At 37.4% G+C, this 19,691-nt stretch overlaps 1 protein-coding gene and 1 long non-coding RNA gene across 7 annotated transcripts in view; one reads left to right on the top strand and one right to left on the bottom strand.

The window, feature by feature from the left end:
- LOC102490819 (uncharacterized) overlaps nucleotides 1-8,774 on the bottom strand; it is a 30,596-nt gene extending 21,822 nt beyond the window's left edge. The window contains exon 1 of the long non-coding RNA XR_336075.2: nucleotides 8,753-8,774. This is a non-coding gene — a long non-coding RNA (uncharacterized LOC102490819). The remainder of the gene's footprint in view (nucleotides 1-8,752) is intronic.
- Nucleotides 1-19,373, top strand: part of ASB3 (ankyrin repeat and SOCS box containing 3) — a 113,114-nt gene extending 93,741 nt beyond the window's left edge. For 5 of the 6 annotated variants that reach the window (XM_006159017.3, XM_006159016.3, XM_006159020.3 and 2 more), the window contains exons 9-10: nucleotides 2,665-2,795; nucleotides 17,400-19,372. In XM_006159017.3, the coding sequence (XP_006159079.1) occupies nucleotides 2,665-2,795; nucleotides 17,400-17,605 (337 nt within the window). In that variant the 3' untranslated portion in view covers nucleotides 17,606-19,372. Of the gene's footprint in view, nucleotides 1-2,664; nucleotides 2,796-17,399 lie in introns of all 6 variants that reach the window. The other variant, XM_006159021.3, reaches the window with a different exon arrangement.
- Nucleotides 19,374-19,691: the final 318 nt, after the last annotated feature.

The following is a 19,691-nucleotide window of genomic DNA, read 5'->3' as shown; positions in this document are numbered from 1 at the left end:
ATTTTTTTTCCTATGTTTGTCCCTCTGCCCTGTCTCACTCTCCCATTACAATATCCCTGCTATATACAGTTGTCTTCCAGAAGAGTTACTGAAAAAGTGATACATACAAGTAAAGGGAGAGAGGCCACGAGTTCCAACCATCAGCTCATAAAGTTTTTGGCAATAGGGAGCATAAACTCCACTCAGGGTTGGATTAAGGGAGGGTCTCCTGCAGATCCACAAGTGTAGGTGAGTCTCCAGGGAATGCAGTTTCAGGAAAGCAGTTCTGGTACGCAGGGATGATTATCAGCTGATGCGGCACAGCAGTCATCTTGTAGTTACCAGGAATGGTGTTGTGGGGATCTGCAGTGTGAGTTGTCCTTGGGTATCTGGCTTCCTTAAGAATGGCAGAGTAGTTCTTGTTTTCCCCTGAGGTAATGCAGGGCTGGTAACTGTCATCTTCTCAAGTTGCAAGTTCTTCAACCTTGTTTTCGGCCGGGCCATCCAGCGCTGGAGAGGCCAGGGAGGCCAGGCCCCCTGCCGCGCCCCCGCCGGAGGGGGGGGGCCGGGCCGTTCCAGCGCGCGGCTGCGCAGGGGCCTAATAACTAAAGTTTTTAAATCAGTTCTAGGATCGGTAAAATCAGGTGTTTGTAGGTTTTTTTTTTTTTTTTTTAAGAGGTTTTCGCTATAGGGCATGTGCGCTCGCCAGAAAGAGAGAGACAGAGAGATAGAAAGTGAGAAATCACCCCCCAGGGGGAATGGCCACACTGCAATCCCTTCTCCTGTATTCTCCTCTTGGAGTCTTGGTTACGCACGCACACGCGCCCAGCGTGAGTTTAAGCCACCGGATCCAGGACTTGAACCGTGGTCGACTACGTGGGAGTCCAGCAACATAGACATTATGCTAACTGCTGGTCCCAGGTGTTTGTAGTTTTAAAAATATGTTTACTATATCATATCATATAATTTTCACAAATAGTCCCCTGAAATAAGCAGATTATATATTAATCTCATTTTAGAGAGCAGGAATTATGGCTCCAAGTTCAGGCAACATGTTTGTAATAATAGAGGTGGTTTTAGAAATAAGGACTTTTGGGGCTGGCTCCATGGTACAGAGATAAGGCAATGCTCAAGAGAAGTTAGATCAGGCTGTCTCCATAGGACAGTAGTTGAGCTCTTTGCATTAGGAGCTGGATACCATATGACTCAGTGTGGTTTGATTTCCGTCCATGATGGGCTTGTATAACACATCCAGCACACATTGCATGTATACTTCAAATCCTGAAGGGATGGAGAAATGGAGGAGAAGGGATTGTGGTGTGACCATGCCTCATTGGGGTGCTTTCCTTCCATCCCACTCTCAAAGTTGGATGCTACATGGTGACCATGGTTTGAATATCAGCCTAGTGCAAGTGCCTCAGATCCTATGGGCTGGAGGGCTGGAGGAAGGGGTTGGCAGTGTGACCAGACACTCTGCAGGGTGTTTATCTCTCTCTCTCTTTCCATCCCCCTCTGTCTCTTGCTAAGGAAAGAAAGTGAAATCAGGATCTTTCTTAAACTGATGTTCTTTGTGTTCTTAAACATTTAGGAAAGTTGGTTGAAAATCTGACATTATTTTGAAAGCACTAAGAAAGAGTTGTCTGGAACCCTTTCTTAAGTCTTTACAGATAAATCTTATTCTGGTAAATTCTTTAGGTCTCAGTCTGTAATGGGGAAGGTTTACATCCTAGGCAGAAAAAGTGTGTACTCTTGTACATTTAGTTTAGAAATAACTTGGGCTATTTGGGCTTTTTTGCGGGGGGTATTAAATTATGTGTCTGTAAGGATGACCACTCTACGTTAGGCAAAATGGTCTATTTTGGAAGAGATAATAGCAGATCCATTGATAACACTGATACTGTCTCCAATGGTAAAGAAAGTTCCTATTCTCCAAAAGAATAGAGATTCTTGTCAATTTGGGGGCAACTATACACAGTCAGTTCTACTTCCAGTGAGAACCTATAAATAATCGATTATATCTACTGGACTTCCCTCCAATTAGATGATTATTTTCTGTGCTCTAGTTGTCTGTTTACATTCTTCATTTGGATGTTATAAGAGAGTCAGCAAGAGACCAGCAATTGGCATAATGGCTGTGTCACTGGACTCCATGTAGTCGACTGGTTCATATCCCAGACCCAGTAGCTTTAAACTCACGCTGGGTGCATGTGCATGCATGCCCAAGATCCTGAGAGGAGAAGGGATTGCAGTGTGGCCATCCCCCCTGGGGGGTGATTTCTCACTTTCTGTCTTTCTTTCTCTCTCTGTCTTTCTGGCGAGCACACACACTCTATAGTGTAAACTTCTCAAAAAAAAAAAAAAAAGTCAGTGAGTGATGTGGTAGTTAAAATTGTTGGATCCCACTTGTGGTGGCCAACTATAAGCTTCAAGTTCCAGACCCAGTGGCTTGGAAAACATACTGGGTATAAAGGGGGTTACACTGTAGCTATTCCCCTTGTGAGGTGCTTTCTCACTTTGCTTCTCTTTCAGCTTCTCTCCTCTGGTGAATGAACACTAATTTTTAAACAAATTAATTAAAAATTATTAAAAACAAATTTTTATAAAAATATATGTGTGGTGTGTGTTTGTAGGCAAAACCCTTGGTATACTTGTGTCTAATGGCATGATAACATCCTGCTAATACAGGATTGACTCAGTCAGCGATGACACCCTTATCTTCACTTTGGAGTTTACTAATTGGAAAAGACTTCCTCCAGCTGTCGAAAAGATGCTTGCCACTCGTGCTACAAACTCCTGGATTCTTCAGCAACATATTGGTAAGAATGAACAGCTATTAAACATGCTTCAGTACTTTTTCTCCTCTTGCTTCTCTAGCTCTGTTTTAATTTTAAGTGAAAAGATTCAATGGAGAACACATTGAATTGGACATAATTTGCATTTTCTTATATGCAAAATAGAATTATGGGGTAGAATGATATTAATTTCCTTCAATAAGTTTAGTCTAAGGAGCATATAAAGAAAAGCAGATGTTTACTGAAACTTTAATGATATCTTTTTATATTTAGTAAGTATTATATAAATAAGAGTGGGTCCTAAAAATCTATTTATTTGATAGTTCATGGTCGGAAAAATGTTAAACTTAATTTTCCACTTTGGAATGTGTATGGATTTATGTTTTCTCTGTATTATTTAATTATCTCTATAAGGAAACATTAGTATCCCTTACGATAACTGTCTTTACTGAATGTATGCCAGTTTGTTGGTATAACTATGGAGGTGAGCTGTATGAAAATTCTGTGACTCAATTGATATCTTAAGTAACTATTAAAATTTTTTTTCAACTTATCCTTAATAAAAAATTTTCAGTAGTTAAAATTAACTCACTGTGGAGGAAGATTTTGCACAAGCAAACTAATTTAAACATAATATTTGCAAAGTATCCTATTTACTTATTAATATTTAGTTTACTTTGACTATATGTTTTAGCTGGATTATATGTCTTAAGTTAGGAAAATTGTTTCTTTACTCTTTTTTTTACGTGAAACATTACCTTTCATAAAATATTTTGAATTTTTTTTAACAAGTTAACTTACACATTTAGAAATGTATCTTCTAATTTCTTGGAAAATTACATTTAAGTAAATTTTTTCAATCAAAAGCAGGTATTCAGGAAAATATGCTCTTGAACTTAGGTGTATTCAAACTTTTCTTCTGTTGAAAAGAGGTAATCCGTTTGGAGTCTCTGAGTCTTCTAGTATAGAGTTTCTTTAATAGTAATGTTAAAAAACTCACTTGCATGTAATTCTTAATGTTGAAAATTGCATCCTCTTTTACTAATTATGTATTTACATCAGCAGAGAATAAAAGTCTATTCAGAACAGATAGAATATGGGATGATGGATTTGGGAACAAGGAGTCAAAAGAAAGAACATATGCCAAGTGGGAAAATTATTGCAATGTTTTAATTAGCAAAGATATGTGAGAGTTTACTCTGAAGACCTTAACATATGGCAAATTTGTCCATATGAAGGTAAAAATTGTGCATCAGTACATTACCCTGCAGTAGACTAAATCCATCAAGGACTTCTGGTTTAATTAGGCACCAGGTAGATCCTGTGTAAGGAAATAATCATCTCTTAAGAGGATTTTATGTTGGCTAAAGATTTGCAAAACCATTTCTCAGCTGTATTACTGTAGCTAATGTTCTTTTGGTCTGTTTCTCTAGCCAAGACCTCATTTTTTGGGTTCTAGACTCACGTATCCAACTTTTGGACATCTCCACTTGGTATATCCCACATTTAGACATAGCCCAAAGTGAACATGTTATTTTTTCCTACAGCTATTCCTTTTCCTTTTGCTTGTTTCCTGATTCTTTTAGATTAGGTGGTTTGGGAGTGTTATTTTCCAAGAAAGTAAGTTAACCCTGCAGGTGTTTGTGATTTGTTTCATCCACAGTGTTGGTTTCCTTAGGAGTGATTTTTGCTTTCCATCCCTCAAAGGTTATTCGGTAATGTCTATAAAGAGTCTTCAGTTGTTGCAGCTGGTAGTGATGCCATTGCTATCTATGGGGCAGAGTCTGGGAATTCTGTGTAGCACCCTGTGACACATAGAATGGCCTCCCATGACAAGAATTATCCAAATACAAATGTCTTTAGTGACAAAGTTGGGAAATCCTGATCCACAGACTCTTGTGTTGTTCAGAAGAAGACTTTTTGTCCTGGGAGGGCTTTTGAACCCTCTTCTTATCACAAAGTAGTTAGGAAAAGCTTATGTCGGTCTGTCCAGATATTCTTCAGTGTTTCTTCTGCAGATAGTAGGAACCATTACAATACTGGGTTCAGTAATTACAGTACTGTGATTTCAGACTAGGAGGAAAAGGTCTACCCATTACTGAGATTCAAAGGGATTATGATTCTTTTCCCTTCCATAGTTCATGGCTGCCTTGCTGCACCTTTTTTCTCTCCAGTTTTCAGGACACTCAATTTCCATGCATTGGTTACCTGTACTCTCTCCTTTACTTAGATTTTGAACTGTGGAATATCTAGTAAGCAGAAGCATGTTCAGAGCTTTAACACCAATGGGAGTAATCCCAGAAGGACAACTCTTTGATGGCCTCTCTCCACATAAGACACTTTGTTTTTACCTTTCTATTGCAAATAATTTATAGTATTAACAACTGCTTCTTGTCAATATATTTCCTTCAAAAATTTTTAGAAAGATGCCTCTCGTAGCTTTGTCACTGTTGGTAACTCTCTCTGTAATTCTCAGTTCCCTAACTCCATTAAGTATATTAATATATATCCCAGGAAAAGCTTTTTTCTCTAATATTTTCTTTTAATTATTTTTTAATGTCAGGTGCATGAGCTCCTGAAAGAGAGAGAGAGAGAAGAGAGAGGGAGAAAGCACCTCCCCCAAAATGGGGCATGGTAATGCTGCAGTATATTTTCCCCTGTATCTCCATCCTGTCAAGATTTGAGGCATTCACACACTAGTTTTCAAGCTGCTGGGGCTGGGATTTAAACATCAGTTGGACATGTGGAATGCAGTTCCCAATGCAGGGCATTTAACCACTGTGCTATTGGGCTGGCCCTTCTCTCTATATTTTTTTTCTGTCCTTTTTAGGTCCTATAGATGCCATATACTTGGTCAGAATTCTCCTTTTCCTTATCCTTTTTCATTCCTAAAGAAGTAGCCGCTTGCTGTGGTTTATAAACAAAAGTGACAACCAGTCTCTTGCTGCTCATCTTTTAATCATTGGGTTAGGTTTGTCTTCAAAACCTTTCTTGCATCAGAAAAGACATATATACCAGGTAAAATTTATTGAGTGGTTGCAGTTTTAGAAACAATCTTTTAATCATGTGTCTTATATATACATCTTAGAAATATCAGTCAAACCACATAGCTGTGGTCTTATTAATCAAAAATATTCACCAACTCCTGGTCACCCAACCAAAATCAAATTTAAGTAATTAAATTCTTGTGGATGAAAGCATTTGACTTTAGTTCATTCTGAACCTTTAATGATCAAATATATGTAATTCTGTTCAGAGTATTAAATGAATCTGGATCCCACAAAGGATTCTAAAAGGGCCCCAGGAAACCCTCTTGATCTTTTTATGCCAGTGTTCTACTGCTTTGTTCTAAAAAGATTTTTTTTAAATTTACACAAAACAGAAGTTAAAAGTAGCAGAAAAAGAGAAGTGAAAAGTAAAGGTAGGATGGGTGTAAAATGGAGTCAGGGAGTACACAGTCATGGTCTGTGAATAGGCTATGGATTTGGCTCTGAGCTCTCTAGCTATTGACACTAGGAACAGGGTTCATAAGAGAAAAGAAACCTGTTGCTTAGAAGTACAGATATTCTTGGATGCTATTATTGGTTCACAGACAACATCTTGGTAGCTGTGGTTTATTTGGACTTGATTTTACCAGTCTTCAGTGTAGACTGTTGTTACCGTACCAAAGTACAACTCAGTAAAAGCACTTCTTAACTGGTGAGTATGGTTTGGTTCAAATACCTAGGTTGCTATTGCTGGGGCAACAAAATTGATTAAAGTTAAAATATTAAAAGAGTATTACCCTTGGACCGGCAGGTGGTATGGTGGTTAAGGTGCTGGACTCCCACAGAGTTGACTGTGGTTTGAGTCCTGGACCTGGCAACTTATTATCTCACTCACCTCTCTCTGTCTCTGTCTCTCTCTATTCAGATTGAATAATAATAATAAATAATTCTTTAAAAAAAGATTATTATCCTTGATGAAGGGCTAGGTTTTAGAATATCTAAAAAATGGATGGCCAATATGCCCTTTGAGCAGTTCTCTCTAAATATTATATCTCTCAATTCAATTTTAAATAGTAATAGGTAGCAATGAATTGAAAATTATACTACCAAAGAAGTATCAGAGAACAGCTGTTTTGTGTTGCAAGTTGAGTTGAAAACATATTATATTTTTAAGAAACAGTTGATCTAAAAAGTGGAGGGAAAAAAGTCTAAAGTATTCTATCAGTAAGCTCAAGGAACATTTCTTCCTAAATATAGTGGGATGAGCAAGTGTTCAGAGTGTAAGCCAAAGTTTCCTATGAAACTTGAGCGGTGCTGGGAACCAGCAGTTAGCGTAATGGCTATGTCGCTGGACTCCCATGTAGTCGACCGCGGTTCGTGTCCCAGACCCGGTGGCTTAAAACTCACGCTGGGCGCGTGTGCGTGCGTGCCCAAGATCCCGAGAGGAGAATGGAGGAGAAGGGATTGCGGCGTGACCATCCCCCCTGGGGGGTGATTTCTCGCTTTCTGTCTCTATGTCTCTCTTTCTCTGTCTGTATGGCGAGCGCACGCGCCCTACAGTGAAAATCTCTCAAAAAAAAAAAAAAAAAACCAAACTTGAGCGGTGCTGTTAGTTTTGGACAATGGTCTTTTCTCATGTACCCTTCAAGATAAATTATTACTCCAAGGTTACTACATATGGTAACTTATTTTAGGAGATTGAAAGTTAAAAAACTATCTTGAAAACTTAAGATAGTTGATCTGTAATTGTAATCCTTTTTGGTAATAACTAACATTCCATTAGTCATTTCTCATTTAAGGGAATAATTTTTTAAAGAAAAAAATATATATGCATTGTATATTATTTATGTGTGTGTTTAGTAAAAGCATGCATTTTACTCAATTGATAACATATTATTAAGTTATTTGTTAAAATGATAGGAGTTAAGAGATCAGTAGGTGGCATGGTAGTTACGGTTAAGGCGCTGGAGCTCCCAAATGGCCGACTGTGCTTCAAGTCCCAGACCTGGCAGCGTAAAAATCACACCAAGGGTGTGTGTGCCCAAAGTCCTAAGAGGCTAATGGAGGAAAAGGGATTGCAGTATGGCTATCCTCCTTGCACGTGTTTTGTGTGTGTGTGTCTGTGTATGTGTGAATTCTCACTTGCCCTCTCTCTCTGCTTCTCACTGGTGAGTGCATATTCCCTAAGGCAAAAACTTAAAAAAAAAAATAAAAGAGAGAGTTAGGGTACAGACCTCATTTTATACTGCTGAAAAATTTTACCTTCTTAGCTGATTTTAACTCTCAAGATAATGATCTAGTGTATGTTCTACTGGGGACACCAGGCAACTTATAATGACTAAAGGTTAGAACTCTGGAATTAAATAGATAGGCTTCTACCACTTTCTAGGTTTGGAGAAGTTACTTGGTTTCCACAGCTATAAGAAGGGATAATAATAACTATCTACCTCATACCATTTTCACAATATTGTTATTGTGTCAGAGACAGACCTCAGTTAACTGAGTTCTGCTTTATTCTACTTTCATTGAAACAGAAAAACTGCATTTTTCATCCTTGATTGTTTTGTGACTGGGATAAGTGATTGAAACAAACCATTGAGTATGCATACTCTGTGCTCTCATTTCCTCTGCTGAGAAAATCAGAAAGCCATGTTTGAGAGCATGTTTTTAAAATCAATTTATAAAAAAACATTAGTCTTGGGGCCAGCAGGTAGCATGTTGACTAAGGCACTTGACTCCCACATGACCAACTGTGGTTCAGTTGTGGATCTGGTGGCTTGAAAATGACACAGGGTGCTCGTGCATGTGTGCCCAAATTCCTGAGAAGAGAATGGATAAGAGATTGCAGCATGGCCATCTCTTCTGGGGGGTGAGTTCTCACTGTCTTTCTGTCTCTGTTTCTCTCTAGTGAGTGCATGTGCCTTATGACACAAACCAAAAACAAAATAACAAATAAAAAAAAATTAGTCTCAGATCATGTAAGAACTTCCTCACCTCCTGCTGGTACTCATTGGCTCTTTTCTCCTGCCTCTTCTGGAGTTAATTGTCTCTCTTCTTTTGCATCTCTGTTAGCTTTGTCACTATGAATATTCTGAAGTCTTTATCAGACATTTCCATGAGTTCCACTGTGCTGTCTGTGGATGAAGAGGAGTTTTTCTTTCCCTTGGGGGAGAGGTATTTTCTTGGTTTCTCATATTTCTTGTCACCTCTGTGGTGGTTTCTAGTCATCTGGTGGGTTATACATTTTTTTCCTAATTTCTAGAAGTTCAATCTGAGCATTCAGAGGCATGCAGGAGGAGGTGGTCTGCAATCTCTTTGCCATTCCGTTTTTCACTGAATGCAGCACATTCAGTGGGAATTGAGGAATATGTTGACCCTAATAATAGTATTCAGATGTTTGGCTACAATTCACTTAGACCTGTTTAGACACTCAGCGTATGGAGGCACTCGAAAATGGGGTCTGGAGGGTGAAGTCTCAGCAGAAAGTCTTCATTACTTTTCGTCCCTGAAAGCACTAGTTTTCAGCTCCAATGGAGGAGTCAGTCTTCTTCTCTGGATAATTTTACTTATTCCTCAAATATTCCAGGCTTCAGAGAGGCATTCTAAAGGTCAAGGAGAGGAAGGAGTAATTGGTCACCAATGAAAAGTTTCCTTTCACTTTATCTTCCCTCTACTAGTGAAGTTATAGGAATTGTAGGGGCCAGCAGATGGAGTACCAGTTACATTGCTGGACTCTCACATGGCTGACTGCAGTTTGTGTCCTAGACCTGGTGACTTGAAATTCATGCTGGGTGTGTCTGCATGCCTCCTCAAGATCCCGGGAGGAAAATGGAGGAAAAAGGATTGTGGCATCTCATCCTGGGGTGGGGAGTGATTTCTTACTTTCCCTCTCATTGTCTCTGTCTCTATTTCTCTGTTGACCACACATGCCTTAAGGCAAAAACCTCTAAAAAAAAAAAAAAAAAGGAATTGAGCATTTGTCACACCCCTGCTTCCACATGTAGCACACGTGGCCACCTCTGTGTTCATGTGGGGTAGGTCAGTGCTTCCCAAAGACAGTGCATGGAGTTGAGTCTGCAACCACACTGGTGTACTTTAATGGATCTTAGTTCACACATGATTGCTCAGTGGACTATAATCATTGCTACTATGATTATATTATATAGTTTTAACTTACCCAGTCCTTACAAATTGATGAAGTGGCTTAAAAAGATTTCTGCAAAGAATAGTATTTTATGTGAATACCACTGAAAGTATAAGTAAATCAACAAAATAATTGTAGAGCTGCATGACTTGTGTTTCAAGCCTCAGGAACCAGAATTGAAGCTACAATCAGCCATGCGGGATCCGGCTCCCTTAACCCTAGGCTATGAAGCTGGCTGGACAATTACTTTCCACAGAGCTATTAAAAGAAAGATGTACCAGAGGAGATATATTTGCGATGGTAATGACTTATTCAACAGAATGTTGGTTTTTTTTGAAAAGCTAAATAAGAATGACCACTGATAGAGTAGCTGCCTTTTCTGTAAGTGTAAGATAATGGAGATGACACCATATATAAATGAGTTTATTGCATCATTAATAGTCATGTTAACACAGGAAGAGCTGAAACCAGAATTGCAGAGTAGTATCATGGTGGATAATTAAACAAAAATATTACTTCGAAAATATATTAGACTCTTTATAGTACTTTATAATAAGGTGGGAGTGATTATTATTTATATATCCAGAAGTTTGCTTATTGTCTGTAAAACAACATATGAGAGTCCTTCAACTTATCAATGAATCACACATTTTTTTTTAACTTACAAAAATACAGCTATTCCAACTTTTTGGACCTTTTTTCCCTTGGTGATAAATTGCTATCTGTACTGGGCCAGCAGGTGGCATAGTGGTTAAGGTACTGGACTTCATGTGGCACCTCATGGTTCAAGTCCCAGATCTGATGTCTTAAAAGTCACACTGGGTGTGTGGGGGTGTGTGGCCAAAATTCTAGGAGGAGAATGGAGGAGAAGGGATTGAGCAAGTCCATCCCCTCTAGGGGGTGATTTCTCACTTTCTCTCTCACTGTCTGTCTCTCTCTGGTGAGCATATGTGCCCTATGGCAAAAATTAAAAAAAAAAAAATTGCTACTAGAACTATGTTACTTAGCACATAATTCCTAAAAATTCTGTTGATTTTAGGAAAAGAAGATATTTCAACTGAGTGAGGAAGACACTGCTTTCTGAAAAAAACTTTTGCTATGTGGAGGTGATTTTGAAAATAGGCACTGGGAAATATTTCTATTATTATGTGATTTCCTTGCCTAAAACAATGCATGTCACCTAGAATAGCTCTCATATTGACATTCTTGAAATACTTGGGAACATTTTTACTGGTTTTTGAATGCATTTTTTGAATGCATTTAATAATTATTAAATGCATTCAATTATCTATGAACTGATTGATGATAGGACAAATAGAAATTTTGATAAAAACCTCTTTATAATTGGTAGATAGGATAGAATAGAATCCTGATTTAGTTTTGCAAAGCCACATGGTACTTCTATATGATCTACTTTCTTTTGCAAGATACTTTTTAGCTATCTCAGCCACTATAACTCAAGTGTCAAAGTAAACTCGACCTAGAGACAATTATTGGAATTGCCGGATTACTAAGAATTAAATTAATAAAGCTTAATCTGTTGCCTTGCTCTTGTTAAATATTAATATTTAAAGGGATTTTATACTTTTAATAAAGAAATGAAGTTATTTAAAACATATATCTTATTTTAACTTATTTTTTCTGTTTATATCACTAATAATGTTAGTTTAATAGCATACATATAATTTACATCTAAATAAATAAATATGCACATATTGGGTTTCTGTGCCTTAAAACTTTTTACTAATTGGATGTGTAGTCAAAACTCTTGGTGATCACTAGATTTGATAGGGCCTAGAATTTGTATGATATTTTATAGTTTCTAAACTGCATTTACAAATGCGTTCCAACTTGAACCTTGTCAATAAACTTTTGTTGTAGAGAAGCATTATTATGCCCACTTTACACATAAGGCATTATGCTAATTTTTTTGTTTGATTATTAGGACTGTGGACTTGCCAGAGAGAGAGAGAGAAGGACAGAGACAGAGACAGTGAGAGAGAAAGTAAAAAATCAACACCCTCCTCTCCCCCCCCGGGGGATGGCCACACCGCAATCCTGTCTATATTTTCCTCCCGGGATCTCAGGCATGCACACACACGACCTGTGTGATTTTCAAACCACTGGATCTGAGACTCAAACCTCAGTCAGCCATGTGGGAGTTCAGCAATGTAACTACTACACCATCTGCTGGTCTCCACTATGCTCATTTTATAGAGGAGGAACTGAAGGTCAGAATATTTAAATGACGTGCCCACAGTCTTAGAGCCAGTTCATAGTGGCTCCTTGATGCCAATATGGGACTTATTACTGGATAATGCCTTTTCTGTTCATTCCACTCATTGAAATTATTCTGATCATTCTCCAGTTGTCTATTACGTATTTTTCTGAGTTCTCAAGTAGTTGGTTTTTTTTTCTTTTTTCTTCTTTCTTTTTTTTTTTTTTAACATTTTCTCAATAGGCTTTTAGTTATAATTAGTTGGAGAAAGGTTATATAAATAAATTAAGAAAAATTGGTAACAAAAGAATGGAAGCCATCCAAAAAGACAGTTTATTAGTGATGAAAATATAAATGACAATATATGGCCAAGAGATCAAATAAATATATTTGATGTGGAAAGCAATGTGAAAGAACCAGAGAAATAGAATCCAGATGGATATTGTAGATCATTTGAACATTGACCTAAGAGAAGGCTAGAGATGAATATTGTGGAAAATAAAATGTGTATGTATGACATAGATATAGTTCTGTGCTGTAGTAAATTAGCACTAATAAGTAAAGTGAATTAAGAATTGTTGGATTTGGAGCCAGTAGGTGGCATGGAGGTTAAGGTGCTGGATCCCCAAGTGGCCGACTGCAGTTCAACTCCCAGACCTGGCAGCTCGAAACTTAACATTGGGCATGTGTGCATGCATGCACAAGATCCCAAGATGAGAATGGAGGAAAAGGTATTGCAGTGTGGCCACCGCCCTGGGGGTGGTGATTTCTTACTTTCTATCTTTGTCTTTCTAGCAAGCACACATTCCCTATAGCAATAATCTCTCTTAAAAAATTTAAAAAAAAATTGTTGGTTTATTTTGATAACTGTGTCTGCTTTGATTTTAATAAATATTCTCAGGACTGACCTCATAGCCTAGTGGTTAAGGGAGCCAGGTCCCACATGGTCACCTGCAGTTCAAATCCAGCCCCCTGTGACTTGAAAAATAGACTTGGGGGAACCAGCAGTTAGCGTAATGGCTATGTCGCTAGACTCCCATGTAGTCGACTGTGGTTCACTCCTGGACCCGGTGACTTAAAACTCATGCCGGGTGCGTGTGTATGCGTGCCCAAGATCCTGAGAAGAGAATGGAGGAGAGGGGATTGCGGCGTGACCATCCCCCCTGGGGGGTGATTTCTTGCTTTCTGTCTCTATGTCTCTCTCTGTCTGGCGAGCACACGCGCCCTATAGCAAAAACTTCTCAAAAAAAAAAAAATAGACTGGGCACATGCCTAAAATCCTTACAGGAGGGAGAAATGACATATTTCTATCAGTAGGTGTTTTCTCCTTCTCTCTGGAGAGAGCATATGCCATCTGGCAGTTACAGAAAAAAATTTCACATAACATGTATTATTCTATTTTGATTTTTCCATCAGTGTATATAATAAACAAAATTGAAGAACTCTAAGAATGAAAAGTTAAAGGTTGTTTATCTGCTAATTTATAGATAAACTGAGTTTACCATACCAAATAGAAAATGTTTGGGTTGGAAATGTGACTTTAAAATGTAGCATGGTTTCAGACATAATTTTCTGAATTATAATCACTGCTGTAATCTAAGAACATAGAGATTTATTTAACATATTAAAATCTCGTTTTACATAGCTCTTTTGCAGCTTTTTCATATTATAAATTTAAGGCATGGCTTGATCTTCTTTCAGCCCAGTGGCAACACATCTGGAAACACTATGCTCACTAAAATGTTCATAGAAATTTTGCATGCTTTGAAATAATGCATATATAGTTATAAAATTCCCTTGGTATTTTTTGGTATAATAAACAAAAATTGGCACTGACAGGCATATTATTGTCTGTGTTAATAATCTACAGGTGAAAGACTTCCTCAGTTCTGTTGAGCACAGTTCTTACCTCTGATTGTTCATTAGGCCAGTGACCTCTTGTGCTCTTAGGAGGAAAACCAAGATGGTACAATTAAAATTGGAGCCAATATTTGAAGTAATTATACCCTTATTTTTTATTATTATTTTTAAGTGGAAAGATCTTCTGAAACTTATCATAGTTTTAGTGGTTTAGGAGATGTTAGAGAATTATTTTATCACAATTCAAAAACTCTAGACTTGGAGTCAACTCATTTGGATCTAGTTAACAACAGCTATGTTGTTGATGTATAATGTTGCAGACACAAGTCTCTTAAATTTTTCTTAACAAATGTGAATGGCCCAATATAGCTTGATCACAAATGACTAGCTTTCACACACACACTAGCATAAGCAAAGTATTTATTAAGCTTTAAATATAGGGCTCCAGTGATGTATTTAGATAACCTGGAAAGGCTTGTCAGCACTGCAAGAGACTTTGGGGCAATAGAGGAATTCTTTCCTATGCAACGTTAGCAGTGTCAAATCAGTATAGTTTGTCCAAGCAGAAAAGCTGGAGAAGCATTAAGGATCCCTCCTTCTCCCTGAATGAGCAGTACTTCTGGGTTGCCACAGCTCACTTTTATTTTCACTCTGGGTGTGTAATAAGTATCCACATTAACAAGAATGTGTAGAATAAAGAGACTCAATTTAATGGATACATATGAAACTTAATATAAGTGGAAATTCTCTTAAGGAACTTCATTTTAACCCATTAACTGATCAACCAGTCTTGTCTCCTGTCAGTCCCATGTGATTGTGCATATGGCATGCTCCACATTTACAACTGGTAGGCTACTCTCTAGAATGTCAGCATATTTTCTTTTGTTCCTACGAGCAAGAGGTGTGCTTAGCAAGAATCAGTTATATTTATTTCTAAAACTTTTGTTACATTTGTGCACATTATTGTAGTTAAATAATTTATCATTTTAAATTGCATAAGCCAATGAATTATGAGTGTAAATAAAGAATCATTGTTTCTATTAAGGTAGAGTTAAATGCTTTAAAAAGACTTGATAAAAGATGGGTACTAAACAGAAATGGCTGTTAAATGAGATATGAGTGAGACAATAGAAGGTGTTAAAAAAGTTTTAAAACTATAGAAGGATGATGCACTCATCTTTGCCCATACACTGTCTTTAAATCCATGCTGTAACTTAAAGAAAGTGAAATCACAAGCTATACACGATACCTTATGGATGTGGTTCATGTATATGTTTTAAATTATAGGTCATCAGTAAAGTCATCATGCATGTTTGCATAGAAAAACATGTCATGACTTTCCTGACAACCTAATAGAATGTTTAAAATGTGTAATGTTTTTGGTTACTTGCTTTAAGATAACTTTCCACTAACTGGCCAGTTATTGTTCCTGATCTTATTGGGTAAAAGGTCTTCCTTTTTAAAAAAAGTATTATTTTTATGTAGTATTATTATTTTTTAATTTGATCAGTGAGAGACACAGGAAGAGAGAGGGAAAGTGAGAAAGTAAGCCACTAGGTCCAGGACTTGAACTGCAGTTAGCCATGTGGGAGTCCAGCGCCTTGACCACTATGCCACTTGTTGGCCCCTAGAGGGTTTCCTTGTACTTGATATTCGAACATAGTCAGCCTATTACCTTTGGACTACTACTATCCTGACATTAGCAATTTGGGCATGCTTTTCTTGTGTATCCCTGCTAATTCCGCCAGTGCTGCCCTACCTGTGTTTGCCTGTACTTCACCTGAGAACAATGATTCCTCTTCTAAGCTTATAGGAAAAGGGTAAAAAAAAATTTAAATAAGATATGAATATGAGAGCACTTTGGAGGTAAATATATTATAGATGCTGCAATCTCATTATTTATAATAGGGTGTCTGTGACTCGTGGTTTAAGGAAAATGCCCATCTTTTCCTAGATCAGGTTTTAAGTACAAAATCAAATAACTGTTTTGCTTTATTTGTCATTTTGAAACTCTAGTTTGAGGACTTTCTTTCTTTCTTCTTCTTCTTCTTTTTTTTTTTTTTAATTTGAGCAGAGAGGGACGGGGGGGCGGGGGGGGTGAGAAAACAAGCCACCAGGTCCAGGACTCAAACCACAGTCACCCATGTGGGAGTCCAGCACCCTTAGCCAGCACACCACCTGCCAGCCCCAAGGAGTTTCTTAAACTATTAAAAAATACTTAAACCAATGAACCAAAATTTATGATGTTGAGTTAACTTCAGTTATCTTCATTTGAAGATATAAGTGAATTAGTTTGTCTCAGTCCTATCGGGTATTAGAATTTAAAGAACCCTAGACTTATAATCATACTGGCTGGTCTGGTATCTGCTGTGCTCTTGACAGTACTTGTCTTTTAGGCTTCTTGGTAATTAGTTTTGGCTGTGATGGCTTTAGCACATGTGCACGTGCATGCGCGCACACACATACACACGCACACAGTCTTTGAGATCAGATAGATCTGGCTCTTGCACTTACTAGTCTTGTGAACTTTAGACAGTTACTTAAACTTTTTATATAGTTTTGTTTTCTTATCTCCTGACAGCATAATAATGTATACCTCATAGGATTAATGAATATAAAGAGAGTATATGTGAAGTGTATGGGCATATGGCAGAGAAGGCACTCAGTAAGATGCCCCTTTTCTCTCTGTGCTAGTTTTAAAATTTCATTCTATGTCATGGATAAAAGAGGGAAACTTTGCAAGTTATATCCATTCACTTGATGTGCTAGGTCTGGAGACCATGTGCAATGAAACAGACTAAGAGGGGATGTAGCGTTTATTGCTGTGAGCTTCTGTCACTTCTAAAGTTAGTTCATCTATTTCTTAAGTGCTATCTGGTAGTATAGATCTTTAAAATTTGAACATTTAGTCTTTGTGGCCCTGAGTACTGACTTTGAATGTGTGGCCAACAACTGGAGTGGGAGGAGACCAGTGAAGGCTATAGAAAAAAATAAACAAATAAGACTAATTGTGCTAAGTAGTCTTTCAAAGTAAGTCAAAGCAACACAACACATCTCTACATAGAGATGGGGTGGTGGACACTTACCTTGATGCACTATTATATCTCTGTTTAAAAAATTTTCACCTTGCTGGGGTGGCCCCTGTTGCCTGTGGTTAAAGGAACTGGATCCTACATGGATGACTACAGTTCGACTCCTGGCGTTGGCAGCTTGAAAAACACACCAGGATCATATATGTGGCCCAGATCTCAACAGGATGGAGAAAGGATTGCGACGTGACCATACCCCATTGGGAGGGTCCCCTTCCCCCCCTTTTTCTGTCTCTTTTTGGCAAATGTATGTACACTTTGGCAATTGAAAAGAAATTAAATAAACATAAAATAAAAGTTTCACTTTGCTTCTTTTGTTTGTTTCTCCAGCCTCCATTCCATCCCTGACCCATCTTTGTCGTTTGGAAATCCGGTCCAGTCTTAAACCAGAACACTTAAAATCTGACAGTTTTATCTGTCAGTTGCCACTTCCCAGAAGCCTCCATAATTATTTGCTTTATGCGGAGGTTCTAAGGATGAATGACGTTCCAGAACTGACAGCTCTTCAAGACGGAGAAATCAGTGAAGCTACTTAACACAGCTCATTGTGTACTCTGCAAAATCACTAAGACAAAAGAGCCATGGTGTACAAATTATTCATAATTTTATGGGCACAAAAGATGATTTTTATTTGTGTGGTTGACTAGGTTACAGAAGGCAGTAGTTTAATGTTTACATCTGGATTTCTCAGTTAAAACCTCACTGATGTTACTTTATTACAATTTCATTTTGGTGCATTTTATGTTGTAATATGTATTTACCTGACATTTTTTTCTTTATTCTGCAATGAACTGTGATGCTGCTTCTAGTACTAAACATGACATATTTCCATTGATGACTTCTGTTTTTCTGGCCCTAGGAGCTGAGGGAGAATGCATAAAATGTGACTGGAAGTGTTTTCAACTGTGGTGTCAAATCTCTTATTGTTATTATAGTTGGGGTTGAACATCTCTTATGCTTATAGAAGAACAAGTCTTCTTACCTTATCATAGTCTATTTTCATCTCTTAAATTATAGTTTATTCTCACCCCTTAATTCAGTTACTTTTCTAAGAAATTGATATGCATTCTATTTTCACATGTAAACTCAAGGGAAATTTATTTTTTGAAAAATATAGAAAACTAATAATATTGCTAGTTCCCTTTCCCCCAGTCTCTATACTCTGACAAAACAAAACAAAACAAAATTTAAAAATACCCCATTTCTAATCTGTAAAGACTAGAATAGACCTATGATTTGAGATCTCTTCAGTTGAAAAAAAATTAGGTCAGTCTTGAGATAAACGAGCATTTTATCACATTTAGAATACTAATCATGAGATGGAGAGGGGCTTATCTGTGGCACCATCTTTAAAGAATTAAAGAAAGATGCGTATTACTGAGTTACTTAACAATCAAATATAACATTCAGGCTCTAGTCAGCCCCAGAATTAAAGGGCAACTTTGTTCCTATGAAGCAGTAGTAGCCAGTTCTAGTGATATAATGGTGTTTTTCCTTTTTACTTTCTGTTAGATTATCATACAGTCCATGAAATAAAGATTTCATAGTCCTAGGTTAATGAGGCACTGCTTCATGATTTTTTACAGTTGCTTGATGTAAATAAGTAAATCTGAAGTCAGGAAGACCTAAATACTAGATTAAGAAGCTGTGATAAGAGATAATAGGGAGTGTCCTTGAGAGGCAGGTTGGGAAAGCCTTGCTGTCATGACAGACAGCTAGGCATAAGGTCCAACGGAGGGAATTCTGTACTGTTGGGATTCTTTGGCTGAAAATAGAAGGGAGTGGGTCAGTGGGTCTATCTCTAAGCACTTGTTCTTTGACAAAAGCAGTGATGAGAAGGGTGGCTTTGTTAAGACCCAAAGGGATGACTAAGCCCTGGCCTCAGGCTAGAGCTGCCTGAGAGTAGAGCTAGAGTTTAGATATGGGTATATAGGTAGAAATAGTGTAGATAGGGGAAACCAGGTAGAAAGTCTGATAATTACATTTAATAAATTGAAAAGGGTATATACAGTATAGTATTAGAAAATCGTTGTCATAACCTTTATTTTCTAAACTGAAAGTCTCTGATTTTTGCCAAAACACCACTTTTTTATTAGGGCCAATTGTAATTAGAATATTTAAATTTGAGAGTAAAGCTTTTTATCTTTTGCTCCTATTCAAAAATAAAATAAAAACTCAATTATTCTTAATTTATCATTGAGCTCTTGTTCTTAAAAATCTGCAAACCAGTATTTCAGAAACATTTAAAAGCCCTTGGTATTTAGAAATGATAATTGATTTTACTTTTTTGTACATAATGTGTGTGTGTGTGTATGTGTATTATATAGTATATATGTGTGCATATGTGTGTGTATATATTTTTTATATAGTATATATGTGTGCGTATAACACATATGTATACATATATACACACATATGGCCACATGGCAGTTCTTTCTCCTTCATTCTTCTCTTGGGATTTTGGGCACATATGCACATGCTCCCAGCATGTTTTTCAAGCTACCAGGTCTGAGTAGCTTGTGTGTGTGTGTGTATATATATATATATATGAAGACAATTGCACTCATACTAACTATGCTATATATACATATATACATATATACTATACATATATATATACAC

The sequence above is a fragment of the Tupaia chinensis genome, unplaced genomic scaffold, assembly GCF_000334495.1.
Source record: "Tupaia chinensis unplaced genomic scaffold, TupChi_1.0 Scaffold000622_1, whole genome shotgun sequence".
NCBI lineage: Eukaryota > Metazoa > Chordata > Mammalia > Scandentia > Tupaiidae > Tupaia > Tupaia belangeri.
Note: the sequence above shows the minus strand (reverse complement) of the source record. Positions and strands in the feature narration are given on the sequence as shown.